A 15,538-nucleotide genomic window follows, 5' to 3' on the forward strand; every position below is an offset into this window, starting at 1 on the left:
TAATAAATTATGACAGCGTTCAAACCTTGAGCAAATCTGTTACTTAAACTAAATTTTAATTTGTATAATTAATATTTTCAACCCTAGCTTAAGTTAATTAACTTTTACTTTCAATTTGCTATGTCATTTGAGTAGATTTAATTGAGCTGCTTTTCAGCATAAATTTATATTCCTGTTCAGATGAACTGTGGGAAATTAAGAGTAGTTAAAAGCTTATCTCTTTAATATTTTTGCATAATTAATTTGATTAAAACAAATCTCATTAAGGACCTTTAAAGTAAAAGTTTATGTGGTGTAGGAAAGGATTTATATCCATTTATTCTTGCTGAATCTGTACTGGATTAACCCCAATTCTGCTTTGGCTGCAAACTACAAATACTGCAGCCAATTATCCCACCCAGGTCAGGATTGCCCTCATACTGAGGGTTTGTTCTTTCTCACTACGGAGGCAGAAGGCAGACCCTGAGGGGAAAGCAGGTAGCCTGGAAACCTGCAGTATAACTCATCATCTTGGGAAATGAAGACATGGCTGTTGTATGGGGCCTTGGAATCCAGAGTTGCTATAATTTGTTCCTAAATGGGTTTTGAGTTTCAGAGCCGGGGAGAAAATTAACTCACACAGATAAGCCTGTTGTGGCTTTTTCTAGGACCTAGAAAGAGCTAAGACAGAAATTATTATCTGTAGAGACACAGAAGTCCCAGTTGTTGGTGATAAGAAGAAGAACCCAAAAGCAACTCAGAAAACCAGAATGGCTAGGCCGGCACATAGCTGGCACTGGGCAGGTGGTGATGAGCATCTCTAATCTCAGTGCTCAGGGCTTGAGGCAGGAGCACCACACTGGCCGAGCCAGACTAAGCTACATAGTGAGGCCTTGTCCCTAAATAAATCACTAGATGATAGGTGGGTAGGTAGGTGGGTAGGTAGGTAGGTGGGTAGGTAGGTAGGTGGGTGGGTGGGCAGGCAAGGAGGTAGACAGAGAAAGGTTTTGCTGGGGATATGACTGAATGGGTGAGTACCAATTTGGCATGTGTGAGGTCCTAGGTTCAAACCCCAGCACAATAATTATAATGTTGATAATAATATCAAATAGGAATCTCCTGTCTACAGAAGTCTGCTTCCTCTTTCTTCTTTGTGTGTGCCAAGGCAAAGTCCAACAGACTGCATTAATGTAGGTATTTAGAATGACAAGAAATTGCATCAGTGGAAATAATTAGTTTCCAAGAACAGAAATTAGTTCAGGGAATTGCCTTTGTCACTTTGGGTGTCTATAACAAATGCCAAGGTGGCTGAGGTGCCACACACACATATTCCTCACAGTTTATTAGGCTGGGAAGTCTAAAATCACAGTGCTAGACTCTCATGAAGCCTCCTTCCTGGTCAGCAGACAGCTTCCTCACTGATGTACCCTCACATAGCAGAGAGACTCTCTCTCCTTCAAACTCACAACCCTCCAGCCACCGCCTCTTGCTAGTGTTGGGGTTATAGGTATGAACTTCCAATCATGTCTTAATGATACCAGTCCCATTGATTAATACTCAGTGATTCCACACAGATTGTTTGCAGATGAGTGTGTGTGTGTGTGTGTGTAATGTGTGTGTTTGTGTATGTGTGTGTGTGTGTGTGTGTGTGTGTGTGTGTGTGTGTGTACAGAGGTGGGGGATGGGGAAGGAGGAGGGAGAGAGGGATGAAGAAGGAGAGAGAGTGTGGGGAGGGAGAGAGAGACCGTGCATGCACGTGCACACGTGTTTGGAGGTTAAAGAACAGCTGTGGGAGTCTGTTCCCACTTTCCACACGAGGGTATCAAACTCACATCTCCAGGTTTGGCTGCAAGTGCTCACTAGGCCATCTTACTGGTCCCTGGTTACATCACTTTTAAAGCCAGAAAGAAGGCTTTGTTGTAGCCTCTTTGGTAGGTTTTGGTTTTGGCTTTTTGTCTAGAAGTCTCAGTCTTCCTTCTAGAAGTCTCAGTCTTCCTTCTAGATTTAATCTAGTAAAGTCGGCCTCAGCTGTGTCTTGGGTTGTTTGCTCTGTGTCCGTTTTCCACTGTGTAGCTCTTCCTAAACTTTGGCAGTGAGCAGCGGCCACCACAGTCAAGGCCACAGTTACTGGCACAGCAGCCATGGCACTGGCCTGTCAGAGCCTTTCACATCACTCGTAGACCTTCGCCTGCTGACCCAATTAGAGAAGATATTGTTTAGGTTGGTGTCTTACTGTGTGCCAAGCAGTACATATTTAGTACATGAAAGGGCCTTTAATCTCCAGCACCAAGAAGGAAAAATGGGAAAGTGAAAGGGGAACAGAAGGAAACAGTGTGTCTGTCTGTCTCTCTATGTGTTTGTGTGTATGAAAAAGAAAATCATGAAGTATTTGTACATATGTATTAGTATGATAGTATTGGAAACCTGGGCTATGAGCACAGTATTAAGTGCAAGACTACTGAAGTTTAACAGCAGAAGAGTGTTTGACTATCTGAAGGGAGAATTCCTTCGGGCTTCAAGCACACCATCCATGAACAGTAACAGCTTTTCTTCTTACAGTTCTCAGGTCAGCTTTGGAGCAGCTTTTTAAAATTCCTCTAGATGTTAGGGAAGCGAGTCACAGATAACTGGGAGTGTGGGAATCTGTGCATTTCTCTGAGACTAATGATCTTGGTGGAGAACAAAAGAAAACAAACAAAAAACCAACCAAACAAACAAAAACCAGACAGAATAAGAGGCAGGGCAAAGCAGCCTCCAGATAGCCGTAGCCAGAGAGCCCTAGACACAGGGGTGGTCTGGCTTCCTTTAAGACAAAAAAATAAAGATAAAAAAATAAAGTATTTCACATTTGAAGTGTTTGTTTCCTCCTCCTTTCTCACTGTAACCACTGCAATGAAACAATTGTTTTCAAAGATCTGTCAATTGTGTTGTAAGATTCATCGTTACAGAGACATCAGGGCAGATGGGTTAAGCACCAATTTCAAGAGACTCATCCGTTTGAGTATCTGTCGTTGACTATACTGTACCAACCATAAGACAGTAGAAGTTATCAGAGCCACTGTCACAGGGAGAACATGGCAATGCAGGTCATACTTACTTCTCAGACAGATGGGGAGACTACAGTTATATGGAAGGTGTAAGAATAATTATAGTTATTATCATAATGTATCAGTGGGAGGATCTGCAATGAAAACAGTTTAGACCTACTGTTCTATCATATTTAGGTGACTCCAGTCTGTAGCAGTAAGATAGGCTGCACGCACACACGCACGCACTCACCCACCCACCTAAGAGCTCTCTGGATTTGTGAATGAAAGAAAGGCACGCACACACACACACACACACACACACACACACACACACACACACACACACACCCGCTGCCTTGACTAGCTCAAAGGCTGAGCAGTTCTAATCTTCCCCAAGGCTAGCATACTTTTCCTCTGGTACTCCTGGCTTAACACCCTCTATTTCTATATTTTATCTTTGTTGCCCTGACTCCTTCTGGGTGGGCCCCTAGTCTTTGCTGCCCAAGATGCTTCTAGGCAGTCCTTCCAGGGTCCACATTCCTTCTCACCTACATTTCAGATGATTTTCTTTCTGCAGCTCTAAATCTGATCCCTCTCCTTCCAAGACATGGTGATTTCTCCTCCCTTCCTCCCAGTTTCTATCTCACACAAATCTAAAGGTCCCACCTCAATCTACCTGCCCAACCATTGGCTGTTGGCTCTTTATTGATCAATCAAAAACCAACTGGGCATAAGGACCTTCAGCATTTGGACACACAGATTCCTGATTTTGGGGGCCAGATTAATTCACAGCATTAGAACCAATTCCCAGTACCAATCACATTATAATTTTAGTATATTTTGGACATGAACAGTTGTCTACAGTAAGATGTCCTCTCTAATTACTTGGTCTAAAATTCAACTTAAATAAGTATACAATATTTATCACCTGTGGTAACAAAATTTATTCTGTGTAATAACCATGACATACATGCAGTACCATGTTTAATAGGCCCTCCAGAGCTCTGTATATACTATAGTTTGGTCTGTTTTCTACATTCTTTAGGAATCTGGGAAAGCCATAGAAAATGAAATATCTGTCATAAAACTTTGCATTAAGCTCAGCTACTATTCTTGTAAAGTTTAGCAACAGGGTTAAGGAATTTAGTCCTTGGTTAACTGTGGCCACAGCTGAATTTAGGAGACTTTATAGTTGCTTAGAATTACCTTGTTAATCTCTAGTACAAAGAATATTGAGACTTTTACCACTAATGATTGTATACATGCATAAAAGTGAAGACATTGCTTAATTTAAAGTGTATACATAGATACCTTTATTATATATTTATTCATTGTGTGAATATATGAGCTGTATTTTTACAAGGATTTCTTATTTTTTCCCAAACAGATAAACAATCAGATCCTTTATGGAAGAAGTCATCAGAATGCATCTGCCATTATTAAGACTGCCCCGACCAGGGTCAAACTGGTTTTCATTAGGTAAGGGAAATAGGCCTGGTTTTCTAAATACAGTCTCCTCTTCAGAGACCATTGTTGGCATTAGTATTATATTTTAGCTTTGTCTAACACTATATTCTAAAACTACACTTTCTGTCGCTCTAAGAAAACTGGACTGTTTTTACTCTAGGATTTTTCTTGTTTTCATGTTTCACAAGACGAAATTGGTGGTTGAGCCTCCTATTATCTGTATTTCAACTTTTAAAAGTATCTTCGTGCTTACATCTGTACAGATGTACTGGAGGCCACTCACTACTGTTACCATGGGTTGGTATTTATTGATCAATTATTGTCTTTATGAAAGAACCAACATTTAGAAAACCCAGAAAAGTGTAGGGGTGCTGGTGAAGGCTGTACGTGTATCAAACTGGTAGAGTTCTTGCCAGGATGTGCTAGATCCTGGCTTCATCCCCAATACCAGTGTGTGCCTATTATCCAAGCTATTGGCAGGGGTTGAGGGTCAGAAGTTCAAGGTCATACTTGTGTACATGGAGAGCTGGAGGCCAGCTGAGCTGCTTGAGATGTTGTTGTTAAGAAGAACAGGACTAGAGAGGATGGAGCCCCGGTCAGCCAGCTCTGCAGTGTTTGGGATTCCACACTCTGCCCACCTCACCAGCTGACTGCCTGAGGCCCTACAGTGCTTGTCGGTGAGAGGTGGGAGTCTGTCCATCACTAGTTTTCTAAATCAGCAAGAGTTGAGCTTAAGCCTCAACTCTTTAACTGGAATTATATTAAAGTCTGAATAATTTGTAGGTAGTGTAAGTAACCGTGTTTGTTAAATATTTCTGGGTATCTTTTCCCCATGGGCTACCATTTTTAAAATGGACACCTCATCTCCTTCATTGTTTTGCTTCATTTTTTTTTAATGATGGGCTGCAAAGATGAATCAATACTTAAGAGCACTGGCTGATCTTGCAAAGGACTCAGATTCAATTCCAAGCACCCATGTGGTGGCTTACAGCACCTGTACTTGCAGCACCAAGCATCGGTCCAGGGATTCCGATGCCTCTTCCTGACTTCAGTGGACACCTGGTGTGTACATGGTACAAATACACTTTTGAAAGTAACCAATAAGGACTGGGGAACCAGCTCAGTGGTAAAGCACCCATCTAGAATACTGAAGGCCCTGGGTTTCATCCCCAGTACTATAGAACGAATAAAACAGTCAGCATGATGAGCAGCACAGGGTAAGGTCTGAAAGACGTTCACTGCCTTTTTAGGGTGAAAATGATTGTTATTTTCCCTTTCTTGCTAATTACCATCCAGGAGACCTCCCCATTGGTGGGACCACTGGCCCCCCGAGGGTAGTTTTGTTCCCAGGTTGGACAGTGGCCCATCTGAATATCCTTCCACGCCACCTTTATGTCTTACCTTGCATTTGCTCCTGATACAGTCTTCCATCATTAATCAGCATCATCCTTTGCTCTCACATAACATCTCTTTCTTCCTTTATTCTGGCTTCCAAACAGGGAGATCTTCTTGTGTGTCTGTGTATTGAGCTCCCTCCTGAGGCTTGCTCAGCAATGCTTTCTTTGGGGTCTCTCTGCTGTGGCAGTTGTCAGTGCTTCAAAATGAGAGTTTGCTGATGATAACTTGAGCAGACTTGAAGCAAGATCATTCACTGAAAAGGCTAAACTGTCCTTTGAAAGAAATCCACACAGGTCGCAGGTTTGGACTTAAAGACTGTTCATGTGTTCGTATATTGAAAGGTTTGGTTTCCAACGTGGTCATGTAAAAACAAGGACCACTGAAAAAGAGGGGCTTAAGGTTGGCCAGTCACTAGGTACTGCTCTTAGATTAAGGCACTTGTCTTGGATTGTGAGTTAGTTTTCTTGAAACTGTGTCCTTATAAAAATATAGCTTCCTGCTTGAGAGATGACTTGGGCACTGCCCTTCCAGAGGACCAGAATTTTGTTCCCACACCCACTTATCACTGGCTATGATTTCAGCTCCAGGAAAATCTGGTGTCACTCTGGTCTCCTTGGGTACCTGCATTCACATGTACACACTCAAAATACATCTAAATTTTTTATAAGATAAAGATACCCTTGGGATGGACTTGGTAGAACCATTGCTTCCCGGGCACGGGGCTCTCAGGTCCGTCCATTCTGAACACTTGCCTCCCATGCGTGAGTCCATCCTCAGCACCACCAAGATTTGAAACATAGAAGACAACAATGGGCCTGCTCCCCGGATCACTCTCTGGCTTCCTGTTTTTCCATGTCGCCTCTCCCTTTCCTACAAACTGTCAGTGATTTCACCATTTTCAGGCCCTCACCACAGCTTGCACAATGCTGTTTGGATGTTCAGCCTTTAAAAGCATGAGCTAGCCCTCATCAGAGAAGCTACTTCTCGAAATAGGTAGGAACTAACATAAAGACCCACCAACTAGGCAATATGCAGAGTGCGAGACTTTGGAGCACCCTCTGATAAATGTGATGTGTTCTTCAAACACCGTCAAGACTCAGGGATCCATGTGGAAGAAGAGTCAGAAAGACTGTAGAGCCAGGGGATGGATGATTCCAAGGAAACGGTGTCTTCTAGATCCAGCAAGACTGATGCACGAATGAACTCAGAGTGACGGGCAGCATGCACAGGACCTGTCTGTACAGGTTCAAGCCAAATGGGGTCCCAGCACTGAGAAGAAAAAAGGGACATGTGCTCCCATCCCCTAACCAAGAAGCCATTTGCAATTGATACCCGCTGGCAAAGGAAAAATCAGTGTCTCTACAAGAGTATCATTGAGTGTATTGATGACAGCAGGGCAGACCCATGCCCGGGAGAACTTAGCCAACACACAATGTGCTCAATGTGTTTTTCTAGAACTTTGCTTTGTTTCAAGACTTTTTGTCTTTTCATCTTCTGCTTATTTATGTTGATTTTCTATTGGGGGGGTGGCATTTCTTGGTTTTTGCATTTGTTTGTTTTTTAAGAGAGAGGAAAAGTACATTAATTTGGATATGTAGGGAATAATTGAGGAAAAGGAAAACATAATCAAAATATATTGTATGAAAAAAACATTTTTCAATTGAAAAGAAAGCCCTGAGCTGAACAAATGTCTTTTCTTTATAAGCTACTCAGCCTTGGTATTACATATGTGTTTGCATTTGTATTTCATTCTAGCAGCAAACAAACGCACGTGGCTCTCTTTATTTAGTGCGTGGCATTGGCCGCAGTGACAAGTGCTGTTACCCACAGTGCCATTCCTTTCGGCATCAGTAGAGCATTGATTGCCAGTTCTTGGCCTTCTGCTTTAAAGTAGCAGAAAGAAAATGGAGCATGGGTCAAAGGAAATCATTTCATGCAGGAAAGTATTTGGAAGTCAAAACCTTCCTCCTCCTGTAAAGGAAGCTTGGAGCGATGTGAAGTTGACCATAAGAGACAGAGCTGTGTATCTCAATAGAAAAGACCTGCCAGCTCAGTTTCCTGATAGTTTCCAGGGTTGATTGTTGGTTGGTTGGTTGGTTGGTTTGTTGGTTGGTTGGTTGGTTGTTGGTTGGTTGGTTGGTTAGTTGGTTGATTGGTTAGTTGGTTAGTTGGTTGGTTGATTGGTTGGTTGGTTGGTTGATTTTCTTTTGTTTTGTTTTTTTAGAGCAGAATGACTCATAAGAATGTGCACTGAGTTAATGATGTATGTAACATTGAGGAGGATGCTGAGCATTTATTTGCTAAGTGATATTAAGTACCTTATAAGTTATCAATGTACATTGAAAAGGTTTGATCCAATGAGGAACTGTCCTGTTCCTTTGAGGCTGTTATTAAAATAAATACTATAAAACTTGGTGTCTTGCAACTCCAGAGATTTACTTCTTCCTTCCTGATGGTTGAGGTCAAGGTGCCAGTGGGTTTGGTGAACGGTGAGGGTCTGCTTCCTGTCTCTTACTAGTTCTTTACATGGCCAAGGAGTTTCTTATTCCTGTTTTATAAGAGCAAGAATCCCAAGAGAGCCCTGCCTCCATGAGCAGATCTCTCCCAGAAGGCCCCTAACTAACACTGCTGCCTCGGTGATTAAGTTTCAGCATATGAGTTTGGAGACACAAATATTCAGACCATAGCATGTACTGTTATAGGAGGTCATTAAATTATATTATAATTCCCAGGATCTGTTGGTCATTTAGAAAATGTTATTGAATTAATTCCTTTTTAGCTACCATAGAGCAGTTCTAGATTCTTTTCCAAAGTTCAAATCATAGTAAGTCATTTATTTTATGTGGATTTAAATATATGTATATAATTGAAAATTCTTTGTGTCTAAGTTCAGCTTCTTACAATTTTCCCAGATCAGAAAATCTGAAAGATTTCTCAATTTTTCTAAATAAATAAAAATGGATTGGCAGGGTAGTTCAGTAGTTGAGAGCTTGCCCAGTGTGTTTATAGAGATTGCTGGTTTTAGTTTCAACACTGCCCAAAGTTGAGGGGCAGGGAAGACACACAAAAGGATAGGCCTATAGAAAGAAGAAAATTGTAGGAGCGATTCTATATACTTTTTGTCATATCCACTTTTTTAAAGTTACAGGAAAATGAATCAGAAGAGATGTGTGTAGTGCTGACAGCCAGTCTTTATTGACCTGATTTGATATATATTTGATATTTTATGTGCAGACAATGAATTAAGCCTTTACTTGTCCAAATGGAAGGAGCTATTCCCCCTGAGAATGCTTACCTAGATACAGGGTCCCCCTTCCCACCCAGAACCTGGCTAAAAATTAGTAGAAACCTTGGGTCCAGCATCCCAGGACTTGGAACCCAGCTGTTTTCACACATCTGTGTGAGCTTAGTCAGTTTCCTGGTATAAATAGGCATGGTTACCTGTGGGCTTGACAGTGTCTGCCAATATGGGAACATCAGTGAATGTGGCTGGAAAGGTTAGGAAGGGTGAGAGAAAGGGCCTAAAAGAAGTTATAAAGGAGATGCTAAAAAATGCACTCTCCTCTATGTTCTGTTTAATTTTAGGATGGTGTGCCTGTGTGTGTGTGTGTGTGTGTATTTGTGCCTCTGTGTGTGTGTATTTGTGCCTGTGTGTATGTGTGTCTGTGTGTGTTTGTATGTGTGTCTGTGTGTGTGTATATTTGTGTCTGTGTGTGTCTGTGTGTGTGTATGTGTGTCTGTCTGAGTCTGTGTGTATTGTGCATGTATATTGTGGGCATACAGGTGGTTCATTTTCTACAGCAAGGGTGTAGAAATCAGAAAACAACCTGTGAGAGTCAGTTCCCTCCACCATGTGGGTCAGGCTTGCTGACAAGCACTTCTTGTGCTGCCCCAGCTGTGATGCTGTTACACAAAGCAAATTTGTCCTGTAAGAATCTCTCATTACATCATAAAGAAAAAGCACCAGGAAAAGGAACAATATGTAAAGTTACTTCCTGGAACTGTTACTAAAGGGATCAAATCCCCATTCTTAGCTTATTTTTTAAGTATGGTTTGCCCATTATTATTAATAAGGAGTACAATACCTTTAATAAGGAGTGTGCAGAGAAACATCTAATACAGTGAATTCCAATGTCAGTGAAATATTTTAGTTTTACTTGGGTAACTACTATCAGAGCTCTACTGGCTAGAGCTCTGTCATATCCTTGTGTCTGTCATCTGTCCTGGCCTCTGGAACATCAGTGGTAGAGTTGTACCAGGTTTGCACCTATGTGTACCATGTGGTGGCACAGGAGGTTAGCGTCCATCTATCCACAGAGGCTGTACATCGTGATCCTGGCCAGCGTTTTATGCTCATGGCTGTCTGTCCATCACTCACTTGTACTGCCGCTCTCAGACAATAAGAAACCAGATTTGGCTCATTTGGGAACCTGATTCTGGGAGAACTAAAGGTTAGTTTATGAAATTTCAGCAGGTTAACTCGAGTCATCTCAGTGACATGATTAAACCACATAGCACTTGAACGGGGTTATCTTATTTGAAACTGCATTTATATATACTAAATTTTTTATAGTTGATGCTTCTATTTGGAAACATTTCCGCCTTAGTTGAAATTACTAATTTTTGAAAGCTTTCCATTATACAGAAGTTATGAGCTTTTATACCTTGGTGTCTCTTTTCTAATTTATTGACCTTTGAAATAAACATTAGAACTGGCCACAGGTTTTTGGAGTATGATTAACACTTGGGGAGGGGGAGCTGTTAAAATGTGCTAGGTGTCGTGTTTCAGTTAGCTGGGTCCCTTAGTCTGTATTGATGACATCTTCGTCCTGTTCCCTTAACACATGTATTCATTCATGTTAATTGACCTGTTATTTCCTGGGGTCTGAGTTGCTGTGTGTAAGTATCCATAATTTATATAACTACCATAGTGTGTGTGTGTGTGTGTGTGTGTGTGTGTGTGTGTGTGTGTGTGTGTGTGTGATCATATTGAATCAAAAGCATGCAGCCTTTGGTTTGTTGTTACTCACCGTTCATCTGAATGCATATCACAATCTAGGCTCTTGGTCCATTTTGTGTGCTTCCCCTCGACACAACCAAGCCAGCTTACACAGAGCAGGCTATGCTCATGCTGGAATGAATAGAGTGAGTAGCTGTGTGTGATGTGAGGGAGCCAAGGAGACTAATGATCTTGCCTATAGCGCCTGTCATGTCGTCCCTGACTATCAAGAATTAAATGTCAAGTATAAGAACTCAGTCTCCATTCTGTAATTGCGTGTGGAAAATGTGTACTGTGTAAAGCTTCTGGGGCTAAAGGAGGCAAGTGAAACTGAAAGCCTTGGGAAGATTTAGTGCTAGCGGCCAGGCCCTACGAAATAAAAGCTAATTCACCAAGGGAGCCACCTTGTGTATCCACTGGACATAGGTCTTGTTTGGGCAATTCACAATTGTGTGGCCTGCACATATTCCTGAAAGATGATATTGGCTTGAAATTCATATGAATATCATAGTCCTCTTGAGGCAGAGCCAATCTCAAAGTCAAAAAACCTCTCACTTTGTAGCCTTCTGGGCCTTTGGGAAGGAACCATGGGAAGAGATGCTTAGCTGAGACCCAAAGCACAAGGAAGCAAGTTTGTACAGAAGTCAAAGGCTGGGTGTTAGTCAGTGCATATGAACATTGAGAGGGGTGTGTGTGTGTGTGTGTGTGTGTGTGTGTGTGTGTGTACGTGCATGCACATGTAATTTCAAATCCTTTAAGAGGCTGTCTTTAAAAACACAGTGAATAATATCATTCATGGCATATACAGTGGAGAATTTTGAGGACAAGGCCTGACATTAGTGCTGACGTCCACCTCAGGTCAGAGTAAGAAGACAGCAGAGACAGTGGTGCCTCCCAGACTGTTTCTCTCTTGTTGGCCAATATGGTGGACTTGTGAGTGTCTTCTACAATGTTCTCAAGAACTCTTATGTAATTTCTTCCAGTCTATCTTTCCTGTACAGAAATAACTACTTCTTAAATGTCCTTAAAATTTTGTATTTATTATTTATTGTCTTAGTACATATGTGTTTGTTTATATGTGTGCATGATGTGTGTATTGAGAATATGGGCATGCACACACCACAGTGCATGTATGTTGTCGGCAAACAGCTTGAATCTGTTTTCTACTTCCTTTAAGTGGGTTCCAGGGATCAGTCTTTGGTGACAAGTACTCTCACCAGCAGGGCATCTCACCACCCTTGTTACATATTTTAAACTTACTGGGTTTTTTGGTAGTTTTGATTTATAAATTAGACGATTTTCGGAATAAGTTGAGGTTAAGATTATTTACGTTTTGGTTTTTTGTCGAAGTCATTGATACGATCACATTAGTTGGACACTTAATCCGGTCATGATGACATGCATTTCTGGAATTGTCTTTCCTTTGGCATATCTGTAACAGTAAAATAACCAAATGCCTCCCAGCACCATTCCTGAACATGAATCACATGAATTATTTAAGCAAATTATTTACATGTTGGGACCGAGCTAACTCCATCTTTCCTCTCCGTTCCTTCTTCTCCTCTTTAATATGGTGCTGAAGATGGAACCCAGAACTTCACATTGTGCTGCTAGGCTACAGTCCAGCCTCCACCTTCCCTGAATAATTCATAAAGTGTCTTTGGAAACCATTTCCTTTTGCCTTTGCCAACCCCACTCCTTGACAGTGCTGGTGGGTGTCAGCTTGCAGGAAGTATGACTGTGTTTGTCCGTGCCTACCCTTGGTGTTCATAACACCTATTCATGAGATCACTCAGGAGAGCGTGATCAGCTTTGCTTTCAGGTGACTTTAGACTCTGGGGCCGTGAGTGGAGCTGAGTGGAGCATAGTCACCCAGAACACGGAGGGAGCTGTGGTAAAAACTTAAATAATAGCTATTAAACAGAGTTGGATGAAGAAGAAGAAACTGTGTCCTGTTCGTTCCACACACACTTGGGGAGCAATTAAAATAAACAAACAAGGCAAAACAAAGACCCAGTAAATCTAGATGCCTGTTTTCCCATAAAGGCTGGAGGGACGTTACCTCTCAGTGTGTTGACGTGTGGAGAGTGGGTGTTCATGTGACCTACACTTAGGCACGTGCTGCCTTAGGCAGAAAGCTGGCAATGGGAAGCCTCTTAGATGGGTGGCTTTTGTCCCCCGAGGTTGTCACATCATCCTGCTTACAGCTTTTTTTTCCCCCGTAGAGGTCCCTTAGTTCCTGGCTGTTACACACCTGGTCCTATGGCCTTTCTGTTTATTGTGTGAGATCCCAGTGTCCCTCAAGACAGTCTGCTTTGCTTAAGTTCCTCCAAGTTCATTTCATCACTAATGACCGACCCAGGAGGCCGTGAAGGCAGAGGAATCTGAGGAGACCCCGAGGACCACGTGATTCCTTGTGTGCTTCCTTATGACAAGTAGTGTTTAGCCTGGATTTCTGGATCTGTTACCCTTCAAACATGAGACGAGATCTTCGACCACTGAGGATCTCCTGTGACTACTTTCACTCCCAGTTAATGTCGCTGGCTTGCCATGAGATTGCAATGGTCGTCAAGGAGGATTTGTCAGTGTTGTTTCCTGGTGGGCAGGATCATCTCCCAGTACTTGGCTTGTGGTCAGGGCTAGGTATTTTAACATGTGGGTTTTCCCAGCCTGGATTCAGCCTGGAGAGAGTAAGGCTATGCTCTGTGCGTTCAGAGAGAATCTCTGTGATAAACTGTCTAGGCTAAGGTATCCAACACATCCCTTAGCTTCATCCCTTAGTTGACTGCCCTGCCAGTTCTTTGAACTCCCTTTTCCTGTGTATCCTGTAAAAACTTTTGAGAACTCTCTGGGGACAGTTTTAGGAACCATGGGTCAAAATGCCAGGTTAATACCTACACCCCTCAGTGAGTTTGGAAGTTTTAGCTTGATATCCTCAGCTGTCTTGGGTGGTTTCTTCTTCCTGCTGTGAATGAGATGCTATCTGGTGTTCTGGAATGTTTTCAGAAATGAATTTTGTTCCCACAGAGCTGTAATGACTTGCTTTGTTGTACATGATACTTCTGTGTCAATGACGTTGAGTTTTCATGGCTGAATGTGAATTTAAGTGTCAGGTCCCAGTTAGTGCAGCAACTGTAAAGTTTATTAATTTTTTTCCGATTAGAAAGGTTTCCTATCACTGTATTTAGTACAGTCAAAGAGTAACATTCAGACTTCTTTAGTTGCATTCTATGGTCCTTATGTATTCAACATATATGAGATCTGTGTAAAGCTGGGTGAGATGCTGGGCACCAACTGGATTGTAATTTTATTAGACAGTGTTGCAGATAAATGGACAGGAACCTGCTGTGCGGTTCAGGCCATAACTTCTGCTCTTGATACAGTGTTATTTTGCTGGCAGCAGGTAGAGTTCGGGCTCAGTGATTAGCAGTGTTATTCTAAACGGATCAAACATTACCTGTCACACTTGCACTGTACTTTTTCTTGTTAATGCTTTTAAGTTGTGATCACACACATATAACACTGAACTGGCACTCCTTACCATCCTAAGCAGTTTGTGGACATTGAAAACATCATATTCCTGTACAGCTATCATCATCCATCTTTGGAATATTTCTGTCTTCTAAAACTGAAACTGTGTGCTAGTTGTTACTCTTCTAGTTGCTGTTACAAAATACCTGATGACGGCAAGTTAGAGAAAAAGGTGTATATTGTGTGCAGGTGCAGTCCATCATGGCAGGGAGGACATGGCAGCTGATGTTGATGGTCACAACATCCACTCTCAGCAGGCCGAGCATCAGCTCACTCTGTCCATTCTATTGCATTTGAGACTACATTCATGGCAGTTCTCCTCTTTTGGTCGATCCTATCTGAACACACACTCATAGACACACCCCGAGGTGTGCTTCATGGTGATTCTACTTCCCATCAAGTTAACAGTGAATATGAGCTTGAGTTTGTGTGAATTTGACTGTATAGGATTCTTGTGTAAGCAGAATCTTGTAGAAGGTGACCTGCACACCTGGCTTATTTAGTTTGTCATAGATTTCAGGGTTCATCCACATTGTACCGTGTGTCAGAATTTCCTTTTGGAGACTAGCGGTGTTCTACTATATGAATGTGCTATATTTACTTTCTCCCTTTTAACTATTGCAAACAATGCATCTGTGAGCATAGGTGTGCAGTACCTTCTTGAGGCCTCATGTCTCTTAGATGTGGCCCTACAAATGCAACTGCTGAGTCACCCCACTCTTCTGTCTTGTTTGGGGAAACAATCATTTTGTTTTCTGTATCAGCCTCACCATTTTCCAGCCCAACAATAATTCATGAAGATTCCAATGCCTTCCCACCTTTTCCAGTTTATTTTCTGTCTTGTTTTTACCCTAGTGAGTTTGAGGGGACAACTTGCAATCTCAATTTGCATTCTCTAGTGATCAGTAGGCTGAGCACCTCTTATCATGGCCATTTATATCTTCTTTGGAGAACTGTTCACATCTGTCTCAAGTGGGGTAACTATTGCTGTGATCAAACACCATGACCTAAAGCAGCTTGGGGAGGAGAGGGTTATTTGACTAACACTTCCACATCACATTTATCACTCCAGGGAATCAGGACAGGAGCTGAAGCAGGGCAGAAACCTGGTGGCAGGAACCGAGGCAGAGGCTAT

General features: G+C 42.1%; 1 protein-coding gene across 8 annotated transcripts in view; it reads left to right on the plus strand.

Annotated features, from left to right (window-relative positions):
• The window catches only part of Patj (PATJ, crumbs cell polarity complex component), a 302,745-nt gene that overhangs the window by 186,021 nt on the left and 101,186 nt on the right, over positions 1–15,538 (plus strand). For all 8 annotated transcript variants that reach the window (XM_039109186.2, XM_039109188.2, XM_063287101.1 and 5 more), the window contains one exon: positions 4,396–4,487. In XM_039109186.2, the coding sequence (XP_038965114.1) occupies positions 4,396–4,487 (92 nt within the window). The remainder of the gene's footprint in view (positions 1–4,395; positions 4,488–15,538) is intronic.

Source organism: Rattus norvegicus, chromosome 5 (assembly GCF_036323735.1).
Source record: "Rattus norvegicus strain BN/NHsdMcwi chromosome 5, GRCr8, whole genome shotgun sequence".
NCBI classification, from domain to species: Eukaryota; Metazoa; Chordata; class Mammalia; order Rodentia; family Muridae; genus Rattus; species Rattus norvegicus.